The sequence below is a fragment of the Gopherus evgoodei genome, chromosome 7 (genome assembly GCF_007399415.2).
Source record: "Gopherus evgoodei ecotype Sinaloan lineage chromosome 7, rGopEvg1_v1.p, whole genome shotgun sequence".
NCBI lineage: Eukaryota > Metazoa > Chordata > Testudines > Testudinidae > Gopherus > Gopherus evgoodei.
This window is the reverse complement of record NC_044328.1, coordinates 34,346,271-34,370,487: the sequence shown is the minus strand read 5'-3', so window position 1 is coordinate 34,370,487 and position 24,217 is coordinate 34,346,271. Positions and strand designations below refer to the sequence as shown.

Sequence of the window (24,217 nt, the reverse complement as noted above, 5' to 3'; positions counted from 1 at the left end):
ACTCAACCTATCATTAACTAATAAAGCCAGACCCATATGATGAAGATGTTGATGAATGGCGTCTCCTCAGCCTGGATTCTCTCTTTGCTTCTCTCTCTTTAGACCAGATGTACCGTATTAGCTTTTCTTGGTAGAGACGTTTTAGATGTGGCTGCTCTGCCGCTTGTAATATTTAGGTATTTGGACAACGGTCAGTGCAATAACTGTCATAAGTAAGAGCTGGGAATTTTAAACCATCCTGTGCCTTCTGAATGATAGAGACAGGGAGAGCTTTCTGGGATATCTTACACATAGAGTATAGTCCTTGCAGATCAAAGAGCATCCTCCTCCTCATGTGAGCATGTAATGTCTACTCGGTGAAGTTCAGGAAGGAGGGATTACTAGCTTTACCATGATTTAAGGAACCCAATCTACACAGAAAAATTAGCTGGGCCAGAATTTTCAAAACTTGTTTGTTGCATATTACATAATAATAAGATATATTATTATTTATTATTAATTATTATTATATCTAGCAATCTGTGTCTTTGACATAAATTACAAAAACAAATCTCCCTGCTGAAACTACAAGCACCTCCTAACAGGACTGTACTCAATCAGAATTCTTAGAGAACTTCCCAACCCTCCACATACAAATCTCAGGCTTGGTCTACACTACGCGTTTAAACCGATTTTAGCATCGTTAAACCGATTTAATGCTGTACCCGTCCACACTACAAGGCCCTTTATATCGATATAAAAGGCTCTTTAAATCGGTTTCTGTACTCCTCCCCAACGAGAGGAGCAGTGCTAAAATCGGTATTACCATATCAGATTAGGGTTAGTGTGGCCACAAATCGACGGTATTGGCCTCCGGGCGGTATCCCACAGTGCACCACTGTGACCACTCTGGACAGCAATCTCAACTCGGATGCAGTGGCCAGGTAAACAGGAAAAGCCCCGCGAAATTTTGATTTTCATTTCCTGTTTGCCCAGCATGGAGCTCTGATCAACACAGGTGGCAATGCAGTCCCAAATCCAAAAAGAGCTCCAGCGTGGACCGTACAGGAGATACTGAATCTGATCGCTGTATGCGGAAACAAATCTGTTCTATCAAAGCTCCGTTACAGAAGACGAAATGCCAAAGCATTTGAAAAAAAAATCTACAGGCTACACAGTGCTGCGTGACAAGTGTAACGGGAAGCCAGAGACTCAAATGGACGCTCATGGAGGGAGGGAAGGGGTACTGAGGACTCCAGCTATCCCACAGTCCCCAGCAGTCTCCGAAAAGTATTTACATTCTTGGCTGAGCTCCCAATGCCTGTAGGGTCAAACACATTGTCCGGGGTGGTTCAGGGAATAGCTCATCAATTTACTTCCCTCCCCCAAGTGAAAGAAAAGGGAAAGAAATCATTTCTTGACTTCTTTCAGTGTCACCCTATGTCTACTGAATGCTGCTGGTAGACGTGATGCTGCAGCAGTGAAGAGCAGTATCCGCTCCTCTCCCCTCCCCGGTGGCAGACGGTGCAGTAGGACTGGTAACCGTCCTTCTTATCAACCCGTGAGTGCTCCTGGCTGGCTTCAGGTGAGGCTGGCCGGGGGCGCCTGGGTGAAAATAGGAATGATTCTCGGTCATTTCCAGTAGATGGTACAGAACGGCTGGTAACCGTCTTCATCATAGCAACTGGGGGCTGAGCTCCATCAGCCCCCTCCCTTTCCTGTGTAAAGAAAAGATTCTGTCCTGCCTGGACTATCATAGCAGCGGCATGCTGGGCTCCTCTCCTCCGCACCACTTAATGTCCTGCCTGGACTGTCATAGCACCGGGAGGCTGCCTCCCCCTCATTTTATCTCACTAACAAGTCACTGTTTCTTATTCCTGCATTCTTTATAACTTCATGACACAAACGGAGGAGACACTGCCACGGTAGCCCAGGAAGGTTGGGGGAGGAGGGAAGCAACGGGTGGGGTTGTTGCAAGGGCACCCCCCGTGAATGGCATGTAGCTCATCATTTCTGTGGGATCTGACACGGAGCAGCTGTGCTCTCTGATACATTGGTTCTCTAGTACACTTGCCCCATATTCTAGGCAGGACTGACTCTATTTTTAGAAACCATAAAGGAGGGATTGACTCGGGGAGTCATTCCCAGTTTTGCCTTTGCGCCCCCGGCCGATCTCAGCTAAGGGCACCCATGATAGCAGCAGACAGTACAGAAGGACAGATAACCGTCATCTCATTGCCAAATTACACTGGCAGCAGACGGTACAGAACGACTCATAACCATCTCTGCTAGCGTGCAAAAGCAAATGAATGCTGCTGTGTAGCACTGGAGTATCGCCTCTGTCCACGGCATCCAGTACGCATATGGTGACTGTAAAAAAAAAATAAAATAAAATAAAATAAAATAAAAGCTGAACGGGCTCCATGGTTGCCGTGCTATGGCGTCTGCCAGGGCAATCCAGGGAAAAAGGGCGCGAAATGATTGTCTGCCGTTGCTTTCCCGGAGGAAGGAATGACTGACGACATTTACCCAGAACCACCCGCGACAATGATTTTTGCCCCATCAGCCACTGGGCTCTGAACCCAGAATTCTAAGGGGCGGGGGAGACTGCGGGAACTATGGGATAGCTATGGAATAGCTACCCACAGTGCAACGCTCCGGAAATCGACGCTAGCCTCGGACCATGGACACACACCACCGAATTAATATGCTTAATGTGGCCGCATGCACTCGACTTTATACAATCTGTTTTATAAAACCAGTTTATGTAAAATCGGAATAATCTCGTAGTGTAGACGTACCCTCAATCCCTTTCCCCCTTCCCTCCTCCAAAACCTAAGTAAATGTGTGACTTGCAGTGTGTCCTGATGGTCAGTAAACCCATCCAGTTTTGGAATAAGGTGAGTCCCTCAAGGAGGATGCCCTACCACCAAGACCCTTCCATTTGTAAATAGAGGGAACTCCAGTTTGTGTCTCTCTGCTCCTTGTAATTGTGACAGTAAGCATGTACTTAAATAGGCAGATAGGCACTTAGTGGAGCATGTAAGTGGAAGGTAGGTGCCTAAGCAATTTTCAGAAGGGTGATAAAGCTCGTGCAAGTCTGCAGTAGATTTTGGGGAATAGTTGGTCCTTTCATGGAATTCTACATTGTGTAAGTGAGTGGCTGATTAGTGGTCAACTTTATTTGTGCCCTTGAACAAGTGAAGTGTTTTTTAATTATAATTTTAAGATCTCTAACAAGGACATTGTTCGAAAAATTAGGTTATTTTTAAAGCTGGTATATAAAGAGGAAAAGTTTAGTTTGATAAAGTAGCTGATCTGCAGAGAAACTTTTCTATATATCTTGTTTGTATGTGTTTTGTCACTTAGCTGTGAGTAAAGGAGAGATGAGTCAGGGCTGGAGGACCACATGCTATGTGGATCCTCTGGTCCTTCCATATGCCCCCTCTTGTTCCAATGGAGTGGAGGCTGGAGTAGCCTCTGAGAAGTGACTCCACTTTGTCTTTGAGTTTTAGGCCTGCATTCCCCTGATTTGGGCTAGATTCTGAGGGAGGTTTTGCCCTATAATGAGCACTTCTATTGAAAATTTCATCTTATGTAAGTAGAACAGTTATTCAGTGTAAAATGCAATGTGTAAAATATAAGCGAATCTCTTTTCGATATGAGACTTCTACTTAGTTGCAATCAGTGCTTAGATACCTTTGTGATTATCATTTAAAAGTATCTTAGAGAGGCTCTTCCCCTTGAGCTATTTTTGACATAAAGAAACTAAATAGTATGTAAATGCAATTGTTTGCAGTCTTCTTGTATTTCTAGTATACTGGAATCAACACAGCTACAAGGGGGGTGAGGTAATATCTTTTATTGGACCAGTTTCTGTTATGAAAAGAGACAAACTTTCAAGCTTATGCAGGGCTGAAGAAGAGCTCTGTGTAAGTTCAAAAGCTTGTTTCTTTTTCCAACAGAAGTTGATCCAATAAAAGATATTACCTCACCCACCTTATCTTTGTAAATACAGTATCAATCATATGTGTTCCTTCAGTGTTGATGTGGGTGCAACAGCACTGACACATAACTGTTTGGCTCAGTGCAAGGGTTTAAAAGTGGAAAGTGGACCATCAGTATTAACAATTATCCTATATAAAGGGAAACTAGCACACTGTATGTTAGTGAATTAAAGGTATGTTACACTGGTGCTTTCAAGCTGTAGTAAGTCACCTAGAGTGAGTTGTGAAACTTGTATAATGGTTTGCCCTAAGTATCAGGGTGCAGCCAAAAATCTAGTGTATCTGACAGTTCTCTCGCTTTACTGACATGCATGGCATATGTCTCAAAATTCTGAAACCCATCTCACATTTTGTTTATTTTTTTCTCCATTGTGTTGGCTGTTGCTTTGTGTTGTACTCTAAAACAAGACAGTTAAAATTGTACCATATTTGTGTATCTCATACTGTAAATGTAAAGGTTTTTAAAAGGTGTTAAATAAATACAGTTATCACTTAAATTCCTGCTCAGAGGTTTTTCCCCCATTCTAGAAATTTCAGTGATAGACTCAGGAAAATGTGCAGAGTTTTCCATATTATGAATAATAGAATAAGATCATGCGTCTGACAGATGAAAATATTGGTTGATTGGACCTATTGCTGTGGAGGAATCACAAGTCCGTACAAAGTTTTTGAGTGTTAGAATTCTCATTTTGAGTTCTGATTTACTAACCTATGTGTAAAAGTCATATATATCTACTGGTAAACAACTCCCTAATGACAGCACAGTTGTACATAATAAAGAGCACAAGTTATTCTTGTTAACATCAATATTCATTTACAAATCAGTTTTCCTTTTTCTGATGATGATCCGTGTTTTAGGCTGGTAACGTTCAATTATGGTCAAACTGTGCCCTTTTTTTTCTTCAACTGGGGGTAGTGGAGAGGGAGATCTTATAGTACCAATGCAAGACATCTTGACATCTATCCTTTTTGGGGGATGAGAAGATTTTTGCTTATTCTGAGTTGCATGCAGAGGTAATTATCAGTCACTTCTATAAAAGTAAATTACAAAGATCTTAATTGCAGATCTGTAAGAAGTCATTTCAACTACGTATCTGCTTAAAGTGAAACATGTTTTTAAGTGCTTTGCTGGATCAGGGTCTTAATGTTCTTCTGTAGATTTTATAGCTCTTTTATATTTGAAGTTTTGAGTATTGATGACTTTATTGCATAGTGTTTTCTAAGGTAATAGTTTGTAAATATATTCATGTGACACTAAAAACGACAGTAGTGAAGTATTCATTTTTAAGAGTTCTAGATATTAAAAAAAGTTAATATAAGAGTAAACAAGACTAGAATATCAAGTTTGTTCTTCTGTTCTTAAGTCCTTTGAATAACTTTTGCTCTGTAAGATAGTTTTGTGTTGTGCATGTATTTTGATACAAATGAAAATCAAGTTCAGTATTTAAACAGAAGTATTAAAATATTTTTTTGTTGATGGCTATAATGAGATCTGTGTAGTGAGTCTCTGTGGTTACTGTTTGTTGCTATTCCATATTAATACTTTATACCATGCAATCCCAGATAATGAAAGTTCATTTGTGTCCTGAGGGTTGTACTGTGCCTCCTTGATGGCATCTGCCTTCTCCTCTGCACCCTGTGTGTCACAAGCCTGGAGTGCAGCAGGTGTGCCCCTGTTGCTGGACTTGCCAGCAAAAGATCCTTCTCACTTCATTAGGATTATGGGGGACCTTCAGTGCAGCCTGGCTGCTAGATCCATCCATCCTTGGGAAGGCAGCCATCAGTCTCTATAATTAGAAGAGCCAGCCAGTGGGCCTTAAGTCTGTGCCCCAGACTCAGAGAGACATGAATGCAGACTTTAGAACCTCTTGGTCTGGCTTTCCAGATTAAAAATGCTTGTTTTCTGAAGATTTCAGGAGTCCCTCAAAATCCCCATATTATTAGGGTTCACTGTTTTTGTTTCAGAAATGGTCTTAGTTCTTTGGAGAATTGTTGGAAGAAATTACAAAATAGGTTTTCAGTCCATTTATTTAAAGTATTTGCAGTTCACATTTCAAATCAGGTGAAAAATAATAAACAGAAGAGAGTTACTCTGCATCCAGAACATTTTAACAAATTAATAATAGTGCACCTATTACTTCTTGCCAAATTATGTTCCATTTTTTTGTCTTAATGCTGCTAAAATCTGCAATTAATCATATTTGGAAGCAACACAGTCTGATACTTTTTGATTAAAAACTATAGTAGTGTTTGGGTTAATATAAATTTGTAGGCTCTTATTTTGATGTTGATTCCTAATGCAATATTCATGCTCCTCTGATGATTCTGATTTTAAGATTCAAGTACTGAATGTTCACCAGTGCTTCTACTATCGCTGTTGTTAAAGGCCATATATGTGGAGGGAAAAATAGCTCATTTCAACCCATGGAACAATTTTTTGTAATTTTCTTTTTATGTTTTTAGAAAATAGTAGATGTCAAGTTTTTCAGTCACCAGCATTGCAAGGATTTTTGCAGGAATTCTGTATCAGAACTGATTGCAAACTTACCTTCATTTCAGATCTTCCAAAGTCATGGCTATCACCTGCTTTGCTGAGACTCCACAGCATGCACTTTTCTCTGAATCTCTGTGCAATGTTGTGAGGAATATAAAACAATTTTAAAAATTGCATACTTACCAACAATACTCTCCTAACCTGTATTTGCTCAATGTTGTAATATCTGAGCAGGTCACAGCTAGTCATAATTTTTTGGGAACAAGAAGCAGATAAGTTAGTGGTGTATTATAATCACTTATGTTAAAGAATACCCCTCTTATCCCTGCTACCGGAAGCATTCAGCATTAGTCTGTTTTTTTGTAATTGCAAGCCATATGTGAGCAATAATATTTTCTTGATCTAAAAGTTACATTGTAATAATGTATACTTTTATCTAATTATGGCATTTTTTTCTTGGTTACAGTTTGTAAGACATGTATTGTTCAGCACTTTGAAGACAGCAATGACTGCCCCAGGTGTGGCAATCAGGTGCATGAGACCAATCCATTAGAAATGTTAAGGTAGGACAACGTTAAACAAAATTTGACTAAATATAACGGTCTTTTAATAACGTCATTGTTCTAAGGAAATGCCATAACTACTTCTTTTTTTATTTTTAATTTATACAAATGCTGACTCCTATGTGTATGCTCTAAGCACCCTTTATATTACTTGAATATAAAACTAAATGAATACCCAGCATAACCCACCAGCAGCAAACTGGTCAACTAGAAAGTGTCAGTTCCCCCTCCTTTAAATTACTCCCTGGCTTCAAATGCATGGAAAGAAAGGTGACCATTGTAGTTTGACTAAGTTTCATTTAAAATAAATTCACTTAAAAGGAGAAAGCACTTTTAAAAATATTTCTGACATCTATGCTTATTTTGCAACTGGGAAAGGAGCAGTGGCACAAACTCTGTGTATTCCCTAGAAAGCTCGTTACTATATTTTAATGATCTGTTGTTTTGCCCATTGCTCTGTTGCCTAATGTTTATGTTTAAATTTACTGTTGTTTCTAGTATGGCCTTTCAATGTATTCATTCATAATTCAAATGTTCCAGAATGCACTTGTACAGTTGATGGGGTACCATTTCAAACCCGATCTCTAATAAGTCCCTTTTCCAGATAACTGCCTCACCAGGAATTGCATACAATAAGTTTACATACATAGATCATTGCTTGATCTAGGCGTGTAGATTGATTGGTATTAAAATTTATATGCCCTCCTCCCCCATCTGGATGCAAGCATCCTTAAAGTTTAGCATTAAATATCCATAATATACTTCGATTTATTCAAGACATCAGGCAGAAGCTAGACAGAAATCCCCTCTTTAGCAGACAAGAGAACAGTAGACATAGTGTTTTCCATCCCTAAAGGAACTCAGTGTGATTTTATATGAAATAGAAACAACAGAACTGGCGAATTACTGTGTCTCATTCCCAATGGCATGTTTCTTGGTTTCTCTCTGTCATATTTATAAGTTGCCAATCACCTTGATTTCAACATAAGATTTCCTCAGAAGAATTCAGAGTTTCAAGAAAAACAATTGTTTAACAGAGTTTTGAATTGTCATGATGTGAAAATAAATTTCACACAGTTAAAGGCATAATCTTCCAATACCTAAATTCTCAGTCCTATCTGCCCTGTTGAGCAGCTTTTCCTTGATCCAGTTTAGACTAACAAGGCTACCTCTAGACAATGTTCACCCTTAAGTACGTAACTAATTTCCCACAGTGCAAAGTACTTACTGTGGAGAGAAACAAATGTATATGAAATATGGAATCCTATAGGCTCTTTGAAAGGCAAAAGAGTTCACTGCTATAATTCTCGTGGAGAGAATATGGGATATCTGTTACTTTTTTTAAAACACATTTTATATTTCGAATCAGCCCTAGCTCTGTCCCCCATTTCCTGTGTCTTTCCTTCCTTTTCTGTCTCTGATAGTGTCACCAATGTACTGGCAGCTGCAGAAATTAACAGGAGCTACATACACTCCAGAACAGTTTCTCCAATGTCCCTATATCTCAGCCCAGGTAGTTGGGTGGACTATAAGTTCTTCTGCTAGCAGATGGAGTTGGAGAAAAGCAAAATTCTGGTGGCAACACTCCTGCTTTAGAGGGCTCTGGCTGTGTCTGTTTGTCTCCAACCCATGATGCTAGTACTCTTGTTCTTAACCTCGCTATCTTTTTATGTATGTTTATACTTTTCTTTTCTCTCTCTCACCTCTCTCTCAGGATTAGATTGTTTAGTGAAGGGTGCTTTGAAATGTCACTAGAAGAAATTGTTCCATTTTGCTCAGCACTGATAAGGCCTCAGCTGGAGTACTGTGTCCAGTTCTGGCAATCACACTTCGGGAAAGATTTGGACAAATTGGAAAAAGTTTAGAGAAGAGCAGCAAAAATGATTAAAGGTCTAGAAAACATGGAAAGATTGAAAACAATGGATGTGTTTAGTCTAGAGAAAACTGAGTGTGGAGGGAGACATGACAACAGTGGTCAAGTACATAAAAAGTTGTTATACAGAGGCTGATATCCTTATCCACTGAGGACTGGGCAATAAGAATTGGGCTTAAATTGTAACAAGGGAGATTTAGTTTAGACATTAGGAAAAATGTCCTAACTGTAAGGGTAGTTAAGCACTGGAACAAATTGCCTGGAGAGGTTGTGGAACCTCCATCACTGGAGGTTTTAAGAACTGGTTAGACAAACACCTGACATATCCAGGTCCAGTCTACATAATTCTATGAGTAAAAGGGAACTTTTAAGATGAAAATTAGTACCCATTTGCTCAATCATTGAAATGTGTTCATCATGGAAGGAGCCTTGGCCTTGCCAGAAAGAGAGTAAGAACTGCCTATCCAATGATTACTGCGTGGTGGTTCTCCTGAGGATGGCTGTTCCAACACTTTTTGCCCGTGTTCTGCAAAGGTAGTTACAGCTCCAGCCTTAGATGGCTCTGTAGATTTGGGTGACCAGCTCTTCTCCCTGGAGACTACTTGGTAGGCCAAATAATAATTGGGAGAAATTCAGGTTCTCCCGTATATTGTCCTTATATGAAATATATCAGCCTTCATGGCCATGGCTTCTGTCCTAGTCTCATGACAGATCACAGTTACAGCCTTTGACCCAAAGGAGAAAGAAGCCTCAGTCTCAGAGTTTTTCTCAGCAGCGGATTAGCATCCTTCTGTGGATACAGTTGTTATGGAGAAAGCTATGAAAACTAATAATCCTGAAGGGATGAAATTCCTATGGGGGTGAGTTGGACAGTTTTTAAAAAAGAAAATATAATTATGCCAATTAAACAAGTGAGCTGCATTCTTAATCTACAGGAGAACTCCTTGGAGTCAAAAGAGAGAACTTCAGTTATTGCTAGCCAATGGACTATGTTTATTCACAAGATTTTTGACGCAGGATGTACTATAATGGAAAACTCCCCACTATTCCATATGCTCTTAGACAACTTTTAAGTGTTTCAAAGAATATATCTAATTTCAGTTCTTGTAGCATCTAAAGGTATGTGTACATTGCAGCCGGGAGCAACTTCTCAGCATGGGTAGATAGACTTGGATTTGTGGGGCTCAAGCTTGCATGCTAACAATAAGATTGTGGACATTGCAGCTCAGGCAGGAGCTTGGGCTCTGAAACTCACCCAACCCCCTGGGTCTAAGCTCAGGTGGCTAGCCCAGGTCTCTGCCAGCGCTGCAGTGTCCACAATGCTATTTTTATTGTGTTATCTCAAGTCAACCTAGCACAAGTCTGTCTACCCAATCTGGGAAGCTCGCTCCCAGCTGCAGTATAGACACACTCTAAAGTAGAATCCAGCTTCTAGAAGTGCATAGAAATACCACTTTCCTAGTTGATTGGATGGGAGAGTCCAAAGGTTTCAATGGGCTGGAAATCAGAGAGACCGCACCTAAGAGAGGTCATGATTTTTGCATAGTTTCTGTGCATATTGTGATCTGTTTGACCTACAAAATCCTGCCATTAGTAATGTGGTATAGATCTGGTAAAATGATATAGCAGAAAGAAAACACCAGTACTGTATAGTCTTTAAGGGTTTTTCCTCAAGGGGTGATTGATATAGGTACAAATATATTATACATATTGATATTAGGGCTGTCAAATGCTTAAAAAAATTAATTGCGATTCTTACAATAAAAAAATTAATTGTGATTAATCACGCTTTTAAACAATAATAGAATACCATTTATTTAAATATTTTTGGATGTTTTTCTACATTTTCAAATATATCTATTTCAGTTATGACACGGAATACAAAGTGTACAGTGCTCACTTTGTATTTATTTTTTATTACAAATATTTGCACTGTAAAAAACAAAAGAAATAGTATTTTTCAGTTTACCTAATACAAGTATTCTAGTTCATTTTCTTTATCATGAAAGTTGAACTTACAAATGTAGAATTTTGTACAAAAAAACCCTGCATTCAAAAATAAAACAATGTAAAACTTCAGAGCCTACAAGTCCACTCAGTCCTACTTCAGCCAATCTCTCAGACAGACAAGTTTTGGTTACATTCGCAGGAGATACTGCTGCCCACCTCTTGTTTACAACGTCATCTGAAAGTGAGAACAGGCATTTGCATGGCACTGCTGTAACCAGCGTCGCAAGATATTTATCTGTCAGATGCACTAAAGATTCATACGTCCATTCATGCTTCAACCACCATTCCAGAGGGCATGTGTCGGGTTCTACTCGACAGGTTCTGCTCGACAGTGATCCAAAGCAGAGCAGACCGATGAATGTTCATTTTCATCATCTGAGTCAGATGCCACCAGCAGAAGGATGGATTTGCTTTTTTTGATGGTTCAGGTTCTGTAGTTTCCACATCAAACTGTTGCTCTTTTAAGACTTCTGAAAGTGTGCTCCACGCTTTGTCCCTCTCAGATTTCGGAAGACACTTCAGATTCTTAAACCTTGGGTCGAGTGCTGTAGCCATCTTTGGAATTCTCACATTGGTACCTTTTTTGCGTTTTGTCAAATCTACAGTGACAGTGTTCCTAAATCAAACATGTGCTGGGTCATCATCCAAGACTGCTATAACATGAAATATATGGCGAATGCAGGTAAAACAGAACAGGAGACATACAGTTCTCCCCCAAGGAGTTCAGTCACAAATTTAATTAACACACATCACCAGCATGGATGCATATCCTCTGGAATGGTGGCTGAAGCATGAAGAGGCATACATATGTTGAGCATATCTGGCACATAAATACCTTGCAACGGCTACAAAAGTGCCATGCGAATGCCTGTTCTCACTTTCAGGTGACGTTGTAAATAAGAAGCAGCAGTACCTCCCGTAAATGTAACTCCTTGTTCGTCTTAGCAATTGGCTGAACAAGAAGTAGGACTGACTGTACTTGTAGGCTCTAAAGTTTTACATTATTTTGTTTTTGAGTGCAGTTATGTAACAAAAAAAATCTACATTTGTAAGTTACACTTTCACACTAGAGATTGCACTACAGTACTTGTATGAGTTGAAAAATACTATTTCTTTTGTTTATCATTTTTACAGTGCAAATATTTGTAATAAAAACTAATATAAAGTGAATACTGTATACTTTGTATTTTGTGTTATAATAGAAATCAATATATTTGAAAATGTAGAAACACATCCAAAAATATTTAATAAATTGGTATTCTATTGTTTAACAGTGCAATTAATCGTGATTAATTTTTTTAAGTTAATCTCGTGAGTTAACTGTGATTAATTGACAGCCCTTATATATAAACGTATTCAGAAATAAAATCAATCATGCCTCTGAAAAAATTTCATCAAAAAATGTTTGGATGCAAAATGGCTTTTTGGAGGAAATGGAATTTTTTGTTTCCTTAAAAATTTTCAGTGAAATGAATCAAAATGAAAATTGTTTTGAATCAAAAAAAATTTTGATATGTTTTTCCCCCCTTTTCCAGTGGGAGAGATGGCGATGGGAACAACCATAATCCCTCTTATAACTGAAACAAAATTATTATTTATTTAAATCAAGACAATTTTAATTTCACTGAAACATTTCAGTGAAGATTTTTTAAAAAAAGTGAAAATATTGTAATTTGTATGAAAATTCACAGAAAATACTTTTTTTTTTTTTACTATCCCCCAAAACTGAGTTAACACAGGCAAAAAATAATAATAATAATAATAATAATTAAGAGATGACAACCTAAAGTTCAACGCAGTTCTGTGACCTTGGGTATGGAGCCCTGTCTTTCCATAGGCATTCTTCCCTCTGTGTCCCTCAAGCAGTTATTTTATGGTTCTTCCCAGAGTACAGGTGCCAAAAGGAGGGTGAAGTTGAACTGAGGTTAATCCCTTGTTAACTCAGGACCAGATAGTGCCCCAGCAACCTGTCACGGCTGTCTACAATACTGGTTTCCAAGGCAGACTGATGAGCACTTTTTCTCCTAGATAGAGACTCTTGAGATTTTTCTCTGCAATGGCCTAACAACATAAGAGTGGCTATACAGGATCAGACCAATGGTCCATCTGGCCCAGCATCCTGTCTTCTGACAGTGTCCAATGCCAGGTGCTTCAGAGGGAATGAACAGAACAGGTATTCATCAAGTGATTCACCTCCTGTCACCTGTTCACAGCTTCTGTCAAACAGAGGCTATGGAAATTTCAGAGCATCATTTTGCATCCCTGTCCATCCTGGCTAATAGCCATTGATGGACCTGTCCTCCATTAATTTATCTAGTTCTTTTTCGAACCCTGTTAATAGTCTTGGCCTTCACAACATCTTCTGTCAAAGAGTTCCACAGGTTGACTGTGCGTTGTGTGAATAAATACTTCCTTTTGTTTGTTTTAAACCTGTCGCCTGTTAATTTCATGTGGTGACCCCTAGTCCTTGTGTTATGAGAAGTAAATAACACTTATGTACTGTCGACATACCAGTCATGATTTCATAGACTTCCGTCATATCCTCCCTTAGTCATCTCTTTTCAAGCTGAAAAGTCCCAGTCTTATTAATATCTCCTCATATGGAAGTTGTTCCATACCCCTAATAATTTTTATTGCCCTTTTCTGTACGTTTTCCAATTCCAGTATATCTTTTCTGAGATGGGGCAACCAGATCTGAACACTGCATTCAAGATGTGAGCATACCAGGGATTTATATAGAGGCAATATGATATTTTCTGTCTCATTATCTATCGCTTTTCATGATGATTCCCAACATTCTATTAGCTTTTTTAACTGCCGCTTCATACTGAGTGGATGTTTTCAGAGAACTGTCCACAATGATTCCAAGATCTCTTTCTTGAGTATATAGTTGTATAGTTGGGATTATGTTTTCCAGTGTGCATTACTGTGCATTTATTAACACTGAAATTTCATCTGTTATAGTATCAGGACTTCCATCTTTGTTGTGGATGCCCTAGTTTGACAAGCCTTAAGGCTACAAACTTGGTAGGGAAAAATCACTTTGGTAGTTTTGACCTACAAGAGACACTCAAATTTTAAATTGTTAAAAAAGCATCTGGGGTCAGTCCTTTTTACCAAAGGGTTAGCAGATTTGGGGATGCAATGTCCTGACAGTTTTTCACCTCCTCCAAGATCTTCAAATGTGCCCGGTTGTGCACACTAGTCTTTTACTTCCTGGGTTTTTTATAGGTGCCTACTCTGCAGTTTCTTACTCACTAGAGTAAAGATGTATTAGGGATAAGTAATTTTGTTGTTCCATATTCCTCTATACCACATAGTATATAATCCACCATTTTTGTGGGGCTGTTTGAGTTAGGGTTGAGTTTTTCTTTGAATAATTTTCCATATAGTTCCTTTACATTGGTAAGGTTTATATTGTTCAAGTAACTTCTGTCTAAAGTAAATTGGGCAGACAGCCAGACTGCTGTATAGAGGGAGTGATATCACAGGAGCTAGGTTGATGGGTTTGGTTTGGTATTTTTTCTCTCTGCTGAAAAGAGGACATTTACCCATTGTCTGGGCTTTCAGCGGGAACTGAAGAAACCAAATTAACAGATAAGAAATTAACTATTCCCTGAGGTACAGTTTGCATGGTGAAACTTACTATAATTGATCTAATATCACCTGGGAAAAGCTGTAATAGGTATCTGACTCATATGCTTAAAAAAGTAGTTTAATGTTAATGGTAATTTTTGAGGAAGCATGATCGACTAGCTATCATCTCTTTGTGCCCAGCAACTATCTCTTGCTTTCTGCAAGGGTAAAAAAAAACAGCCCCCAACCTTTTATGCCAGTAATGTAGCCTGAGTTTTTCTTATTTTGTAACAGATAGTCTACCAGTAGAGCTTATGATTAAAAGTGAAGAAAAGATCCATATGGTGTCAATATAAGAGCAAATATTCAGGTCTAAATTTCATCAGAGTTGTTTATTTGTTTATTCTCTTGTGACAGCTACAAGCTGCCTGTGGATTTATGGTTAGGTGTTTGTATGTAGAGCAGTTCATGGGAGAATGACATGTTTAAATTATATACAAAAAAGACAAGGTGATATTCAGCTGCATCTGATCGGTTTGGTTAATAAGTATCTCAAAAACTGTTATTCTAAGCTTTTGGGGAGGGTAGGCGTGAAAAACGCTCTATCTTGTTATATATGCTATATATAAATGTTCATAGGTATTCATATTGCTTCCCCTCACCATAGTGCCTGAGTGACTCTGACTCTGATGCACTGTGTTTGCCCTCTCAGAAGATGGTGTGTAGCACAAACAATGCTATTTATACACTGAAAACAAAAATATAGTAGAAATATTTCTCTGTTGATGTGAGAATTTATATGAAAAACATATTTCTGAAATATATGAATAATTTTGTGCTCTAGGCAGGAAATATGAAGGTGAGAAAAAAATAAGACCACAGGCTAGAACTGCAGAAATAGCAATATTCTGTGGAAAGTTTCCTTAAATCCAGTTACCTTAAAAGGGGGTTATTTGACAAGAACCTTCATAAAACAAATAGTTTGCTAGTTACAATTTATAAAAAACAGTTTTTAAAATGTTAAACTCAAAGTAATCAGAGGAGCAGGTGAGCAGAAGTATCAAACTGAGTCTTCTGATGTTGACTATATGGCTTGCTATATATATTTTACATGATGCGTTTTCAGAGAGCCTCTCCTTATCATGCTTGAGAATGGAATAATATTTTATGTGCAATGGCATTAAACACTATATATGAAGTTTTAACTAAAAATGAATTACACTGTAGTTTATTACGCTTGAAACATCTCAGTGAAATATGAGTGAACTATGTTATTACATGTTTGAACCTGTTAGATTTTTTTAAATTTAGGTACTATATCATTATAAACTAACTTCTGAGTAATTGCCATAAGTGTTAATTTTTGTTAAATATATCTTTCAGTTTAGTGTTCAGGGCCTGTCTAAATTGCAAAGTTAACTGTGAAGTTCTGTGTCAATCTAGAAATTGGAGAGTCTTGTTCTGAGGGACGTTACATTGTTAAAATCACTTTGGGACCTGTCCTGCATTCCCTGTCCAACCAAAATTATGTGTATGCACCAAAAATCATTGGGGGCTTTGGGTGCACCAAGAAGGTAGGATCACGCTCTTTTGATATCCTGCTCTATGGACGCCAGCGAACCTGAATTAGTTTTCGGTTTGCCTGTGACACACAATTAGTAGTGGAGAATCGCTTTGCTCATGTAATTCATCCTGTCTTTTAAAAATAAAAATGTCAGAGGCAAGTCTAAAGCTGGTATTTACATTTGATGTTTTATGCTGTTCTGTATGTTTGGAGGTTTTTTTGATGCAGGGTGTCAGGGTTTCCTCCCCACTCTAAATTCTAGGGTACAGATGTGGGGACCCGTATGAAAGACCCCCCTAAGCTTATTTCTACCAGCTTAGGTTAAAAACTTCCCCAAGGCACAAATTCCTTCCTTGCCCTTGGTATCACTGCCACCACCAAGTGATTTAAACAAACATTCAGAAAGGGCCCCTTGGAGCCCTACCTCCCCCAAAGTATTCCCCCATGGCCCTACACCCCCTTTCTTGGGGAAGCTTGAGAATAATATCCTAGCCAATTGTTTACAAAAAGGGGAACAGATCAAACTCCCTGGGTCTTTAGGACACTGAAAAATAATCAGGTTATTTAAAAGAAGTTTATTTAAAAAAAATAAAAGAATCACCTCTGTAAAATCAGGATGGAAGATAACTTTACAGGGTAACAAAAAGATTCAAAACACAGAGGATTTCCCCTCTAGGCAAAACTTTAAAGTTACAAAAACAGGACTAAACCTCCGTTTTAGCACAGGGAAAATTGACAAGCTAAAACAAAAGGTAATCTAACGCATTTCCTTGCTATTGCTTACTATTTCTGTAATATTAGAAACTTAGTTCAGATATGGCTTAGGGATATGTATTTTCCCTGCCCTGGTTCCTCGATGACCCAGAGAGAACAAAGGACACAAAACAGAAACCTTCTCCCCTTATTGGTCCTTTAGGTCAGGTGCCAACCAGGTTGTCTGAGCTTCTTAACCCTTTACAGGTAAAGGAGGGCTTAACCCTTTACAGGGTAAGGAGGAATTTTATGCTACCCTTAAATGGATGTTTATGACACGTCCCCCCCCAAATCACAGATGGTGCTGGATTGCCTGCTCCACACTGGCTGTGATTTTAAAATTAAAATTTTGGAGAGCTGAACTCCACCGAAGAAGTTTTTTGTTATTGTTCTTGATGGTATGAAGCCACTTTAGCGCAGCATGATTGGTTTGCAGGTGGAAATGCCATCCCCAAACATATGGGCGTAGCTTCTCCAGTGCATATATGATGGCGTAACATTCGTTTTTGCTGATTGACCAGTGGCTTTCCCTTTTAGACATTTTTTTCTGAGAAACACGACAGGATGGAATTTTTGATCTGTCCTTCCTTCATTAAAACTGCTCCCACACCACGCTTGGATGCATTTGTGGTTACTAGGAAAGGTTTGTCAAAGTCTGGGGCCCTTAGCACAGGGTCAGACATGAGTGTTGCTTTAAGCTGGTTAAAGGCCTTCTGACACTCTTTAGTCCACTGAACTGGATTTGGCTGGGTTTTTTTGGTTAGGTCTGTCAGTGGGGTGCTGATTTGGCGGTAGTGCGGTACAAATCGCCTGTAATATCCTGCCAAGCCTAAGAAGGGTTAGACCTGTTTTTTTGACTTTGGGACAAGCCACTTTTGGATAGCATTTACTTTGATAGTCCCTTGATCCACCTGGTGTCCAAGGTAATTCACTCTGTTTAGGCCTATTTGACACTTTTTAGCTTTAACAGTTAGTCCCGCCTCCCTTATGTGCGTGAAGACCTTCTGGAGATGCTTCAGGTGTTTTGCCCCTGAATCAGAAAAGATGGCCACATCATTAAGGTAGGCAACTGCAGATTCTTCCAATTCCGCTAGGATACTATTTACAAGTTTTTGGAAGATGGTGGATGTATTTTGCAGCCTGAAAGGGAGCACATTAAATTTATACAGCCCTATATGGGTGATGAAGGCTGATCTTTCCTTGGAGGATTTATTTAGCGGTACTTGTCAGTGCCCCTTGGTTAAGTTTAAGGTAGAGATGAACTGGGCACATCCCAGTTTCTCCAATTGTTTATTTGTGCATGGCATTGGATAGCTATCTGGGTGAGTCACAGCATTTAGCTTATGGTAGTTCACATAAAAGCATATTTCCCCATCCGGTTTGGGAAGTAGAACTACTGGAGATGTCCATGCACTGTTAGACGGGCAGATTACCCCCACCTGTAGCATGTTCTGGATCTCCTGTTCTATAGCAATTTTGACTTGAGGAGCCACCTGGTAAGGTTGGGCTCTAATTGGGCAAGCATACCTGTGTCAATGGAGTGGTATGCCTGTTCAGTCCATTCTGAGGTGGCTGAGAACATCAGTACGAAGCTAGTGCACAGCTCCTTGGCCTGCTGTTGCTGCATACGTCCAAGGGTCATGGAGAGGTTTACCTTTTCCACACCACCATTACTTTTTCCTTTGTAGTAGACACCTTTAGGCCACTTAACATCCTCTCCTTCCTGGGTGGTAAACTGACAAACCTTTAATTCTCTGGAATAAAAGTGCTTTAGAGAATTAACATGGTACACTTTAGGCCTTCAGTTTGAGGTGGGATATGCTGTGAGATAGTTGACAGCTCCCAGTTGCTCTTGGACCATGAGTGGCCCTTTTCATGATGCTTCCATCTTATGGGCCTGGAGTGCCTTCAAGACCATGAGTTGGTCCCCTACTTTGAAGGAACACTCTCTGACATGTTTATCATGCCAGGCTTTTTGCTCTTTCTGAGCATCTTTTAGGTTTTCTCTAGCAAGAGCTAAAGAGGCTCGGAGTGTGTTTTGTAGGTTGTTTACAAAGTTCAGAATGTTAGTTCCTGGAGAAGGCATAAATCCCTTCCATTACGGCTTCACCAACTGTAATGGCCCCTTAACCTTGCGGCTATACACAAGTTCAAATGGCGAAAACCCTAAACTTGGATGTGGTACAGCCCTGTAGGCAAAGAGCAACTGCTGCAACACTAAGTCCCAATCGTTGGAGTGTTTATTCATGTATTTACATATCATGGCCCCCAAAGTTCCGTTAAACTTCTCCACCAGGCCATTTGTTTGATGGTGGTAAGGGGTGGCAACCAAGTGGTTCAGCCCATGAGCTTCCCAAAGGCTTTTCATGGTCCCTGCCAGGAAATTAGTTCCTGAATCCGTAAGGATGTCAGAGAGCTAACCTACCCTGGCAAAAATGTCTGTTAGTGCCTGACACACACTTTTAGCCCTGGTGTTGCTGAGAGCTACTGCTTCTGGCCAATGGGTGGCAAAATTCTTGAAAGTCAGTATGTACTGCTTTCCTCTGGGTGTCTTTTTTGGAAAAGGACCCAAAATATCCATAGCTATTTGCTGAAATGAAACCTCAATTATGGGGAGTGCTGGAGAGGGGCTTTGACCTGGTTTGGGGTTTTCCAACTCTTTGGCATACCTCACAAGACTGGACATAGGTAGAAACATTCTTGCCCATTTCCTCCCAGTGGAAGGACTTCCCCAAATGGTATTTGGTCCTGTTCACCCCAGCATGGCCACTGGGATGATCATGGGCTAAGCTCAAGAGCTTTCCCCGGTACTTAATTGGAACTACCAACTGTTTCTGAGGATGCCAATCTTCTTGGTGCCCACCGGAAAGTTTCCTTGTATAAAAGTCCTCTTTCTACAACAAACCGGGATCAATTAGAAGAGCTGAGAGGCAGTGGGTTGCTCCCTGCCACCGTCCAAGCTCCCTGGAGGCTTTCATTTGCTTTTTGTTCGCCTGGAACTGTTCCTTTGATGCTGGAGACATAGGTTCCTTACTGGATTGTGGGCTTGGGCTTGGTCCCTCTGGAAGTGATGTAGGTGATGGAGCTGTTTCCGTTGATTATGAACCACTTTTTGCTGGTGCACTTCATTGTATTTCACGCTCCGGCTGAGCTTCTTGTGTAGGTTTATTTGCCGCTGCCAGTGCAGGCTCAGTGGTGCCCTCTGGCGTTGGAGTTGTATACAGGGTTGCAAGCGCTAGATTCAATGCTGGCAATGGTTCTGGTGCTGGTTGCTCCGCCAGTTCCGGTTCTGGGATTAGCTCTGGCTGGGTCTTTACACCTGGTTCTACTACTGCTGTTGCAGATGTTGGCATGGGGTCCGTTTCTATCGCCTTCATCTGGATCTTTTGGTAACACAGACGGGGCTGGTAGAAGGCTCAGAAACAGAGCTAGATGTAAAGGCTTGCTTAGCCTAGCTGTGGGTGATCATTCCCACCCTCTTGGCTATCTTCATATGGTGCGCCAAGTCTTCCCCCAGCAGCATGGGAATGGGATAATTATTATAGACCGCAAAAGTCCACCTTCCTGACCGCCCCTTGTACTGGACAGGTAACTTGGCTGTAGGCAAGTCAAAAGAGGTTGACTTGAAGGGTTGAATTGTCACTTGGACCTCTGGGTTGATTAAGTTGAGGTCCACTAAGGATCGGTGGATAGCTGACACGTGGGCTCCACTGTCCCTCCATGCTGTAACCTGCTTTCTGCCCACACTCACAGTTTCCCTTCGCTCTGAGGGTATCTGGGAGGCATCTGGGCCTGAGGACCTTTGGTGGGACACCGGTACAATGAACTGTACTCTATTAGGGTTCTTGGGACAGTTGGCCTTTACATGTCCCAGCTCATTACTTTTAAAACATCGCCCAGCTGACTGGTCAGTGGGGCAAGGTGGGTTGCTGAAGAATGATGTGGTGGGATGGTAAGATGTCTGGGGGTTTCCTTAGGGTGTAAGCGGGGCCTTGGACTGCCCCTGGTGGTATAGTGTGGTCTCGGGGTGTCCCTTCTGGCATCCACCCAAACTGTGACCCGGGTTGTTCCTCTCTGCTACCTCCACCCATTTTGTTCCGATTTTCCCCTCGTCTTTGGCGGTCTGGGACCACTCATATTGATCAGCATAAGAAGCAAGACTTTCTGCTGAGTCCATTTTTTTATTCCATAACCACTGTTTTACATCATCATTGGTCATAGTCAGGAACTGCTCCTGTACAACCAAATCACACACGCCTTCAAAGCTAATTACAGCCCTTCCTTTGACCTATTTATCTAACTGATCCTTCATCTGGTTTACATAAGCCACATTACTTACTCCAGCCCCTCTCTTAAGGGCTCTAAATTTTACTTTGTAAGTTTCAGAGGTAATTTGAGATTGTTTTAAAACCAAATCCTTAAATTTACCATAGTCAGAAGCATCATCAATAGGCATCTTATTGAATATGTCCAGAGCTCTTCCAATCAATTTTGCTACCAATGTGGTCATCTTGTGATCATCAGGAATTGCATGGAGGGTGCACAGTCTTTCAAAGGTGATGAAATATTCAGCATTATCACTGGATTTATTATACTGTGGACATAGTCGCTCCCATTTGTGGATTTTTAGTGGAGTGGAGCCAGAACCCTTCAGCAGCTGTCTTTTTAACTCCATAACAGTGAGGTTATGCTTCCTCTCTCTTTCCCTCTCCTCCTGTTCATGCTTCCGGTCTTTCATAGCTCTCTTGAGAGCAGCCTCCTCTCTGGCTCTTCTGCTTTCATAGCTTTCTTGTGGGCAGTCTCTTCTCTGGATGTTTGTGCCTCTAACTTCAAGTGCCTTGAGCCATCTGTCTATCATGTTCTTTTTGTCTCTCTTTAGCTTCGAATCTGGTTAATTTTAATTTTTTTTTGGACTTCACTGTCCATCGTCCTAGCCTTCCTGTGCTTAACCTAGCCTAACCTGAGAGCTAGAAAGGAAAAAAAAGAAAAAAACTTGTGAATTCCCCTGCAGGAAGTTAACTACCCTGCCCTCAGTCAGAGAAAAAAACTCCAGGTGCTATCAGCTTTTTTAAAAAAAAAAGGTCCATTAAAAAAAAACCAAAAAAACCCCACCTTCCTGGCTTTCAAGCAGCCAAAAGAAAAAGTGTTTTTAAACTCCTCAGGTCTGTGCTTCTGGTTCAAAATGATCCTACCACTTACACCATGTCAGGGTTTCCTCCCCACTCTAAACTCTGGGATACAGATGTGGGGACCCCCATGAAAGATCCCCTAAGCTTATTTCTACCAGCTTAGGTTAAAAACTTCCCCAAGGCACAAATTCCTTCCTTGCCCTTGTTATCACTGCCACCACCAAGTGATTTAAACAAAGATTCAGGAAGGGCCACTTGGAGCCCTACCACCCCCAAACTATCCCCCAAACCCCTGCACTCCCTTTCTTGAGGAAGCTTGAGAATAATATCCTAACCAGTTGGTTTTTGTCTTTTTAGGTGAAAGAGAGAGAGATGGATAGGGAGAGACATCTTGGGGTGTGTTTTCCCCTCACTTTATAGTCCAGTCCCTCTTTTGAAATGCATTTTCGAAAGGGTTATCCCTAGATAAAATTCATTGCTGCTGTTAGGTTGGAGCCTTGTGGTGAAAGAGGTTTCAGGCTATTGTTTGCTAAGATACAGATCTGTTTGTACTTGCCCCTCTTCCTTGCCAAAAAGTAGCCACTTGATAGATGATTGCCCATCAACTTTTATGATATCCGGTTAGAGTTGTCATCTTGTCCTTTGTCTTGAGAAGCTGGTTTACCCAGACTTGTCTGGTAAACACATTTCAGATCTAATTTAGCTGTTTATAACTTTATTATTAGTTTTCAAATGATACTTACAATGCATATTTTGTACAAAAATTATTATAGTAGCATGTAGGATGTGAATACTGTAATAGGTGGTATGATGGGATTGACTACGCTGGCATGTGGCCCATCTGCAACTGATACTGGCAAGTCTCTCCAACTGCAGGGGATGGGAAACTAGATGGGGAGGGCTCTGAGTACTACTACTTCCCAGGTGTCTGGCAGGTGGGTCTTGCCATCATGCTTGGAGTCTAACTGATCACCATATTTGGGGTCAGGAGGAAATTTTCCCTCCAAGTCAGATTGGAAGAGACCCTGGGGGTTTTTCGGCTTCCTCAGCAGCATGGGGCACAGGTCACTTGCTGGTTTAAACTAGAGTGAATAGTGGATTCTCTGTAACTTGAAGTCTTTACATCAGCAATACTCAGACCTCCATTCTTCAGGAGTCAAATTAGCGATCAACAATACCCAAAAGAGTCACAGTAATGTTAATTGATTTTTTTTAAATTATTTATTTATTCAAATTTATTTACACACAGAGCAAAATGACTGACTTAGTATTATTATTTTATGAACTAAAGTTGGTTAATAACATAGTAAAAGAATTCTGATTGATTAATAATTAAATCACAGTATTTTCATATCATGTGCCACAAAGAGCTTCAAGAGACACTTTACAGAGCCACTTGTGAGCCTAAGTCTAAGTATCACTGCTTTTAAATCATGATTTGAGGACTTCATTAACTCAAGACAGGTTATGGCTCTGTTACAGGAGTTGGTGGATGGGGTTCTGTGGCATATAATGTACAGGAAGTCAGACTAGATGATCATGATGGTCCGTTATGACCTTGAAGTCTATTAATCTAAATAAACAAACTGCAGTTAGGAGTTTCAGATGATGCACACACACAGCTTCAAACAGCTTGGTTTGCTACATTGTCGTTTTGCAAGTTAATAATATCTAATATGCATAATAAGGGGTCCGAGATGGGAAATTTAAGGGTATTTTGTTTAGAAAATATTAATATTGGTGTTAGAAAATGTTAATTAGTACTTCCGTATTTTTAACACAGAGATTTGCCATAATTTCCAGAAAATAACATGCTCTTTTCCTTGAATTTTGATGCTGAAAATTAAAGGAGGTGTATGTATGAGTGCATTTTCTCTTTTACACTATTAATTATTGTGAGGGCAAGTAGCGTGTACTATGGACATCTCACATAATCCAACAGCAAGCACTGCATTTTTGATGTGACCTCAGAGTGACTCTAGAATTGTATTGTTTCCCTAGTATTATTATATTGTACCTTATTTGTTTGCCTTAGAGTCCTGTTTGTTGTCCAGGTTCTGAACAGCGTACTTTACTGTTGGTGAGAGGAGATGAAACAGTGAGGAGAGGAAGGAAGAGAAAACAGGAGAGAAGAGGAAACAGAGGGGGAGAGGAGACCAAAAGGAGAGGTGAAGAGGTAGAAAGAAGAGGATAGACTAAGTGGACAGGAGAGTGGGTGAGATTAAGAGAGGTAAAAGAACATTCTTAGCTTTAGCAATAAGAACATAGA

At 40.2% G+C, this 24,217-nt stretch overlaps 1 protein-coding gene across 6 annotated transcripts in view; it reads left to right on the top strand.

Annotated features, from left to right (window-relative positions):
- The window catches only part of PCGF5 (polycomb group ring finger 5), a 90,800-nt gene that overhangs the window by 40,818 nt on the left and 25,765 nt on the right, over nucleotides 1-24,217 (top strand). For 5 of the 6 annotated variants that reach the window (XM_030569210.1, XM_030569208.1, XM_030569212.1 and 2 more), the window contains one exon: nucleotides 6,947-7,043. In XM_030569210.1, the coding sequence (XP_030425070.1) occupies nucleotides 6,947-7,043 (97 nt within the window). Of the gene's footprint in view, nucleotides 1-3,494; nucleotides 3,577-6,946; nucleotides 7,044-24,217 lie in introns of all 6 variants that reach the window. The other variant, XM_030569213.1, reaches the window with a different exon arrangement.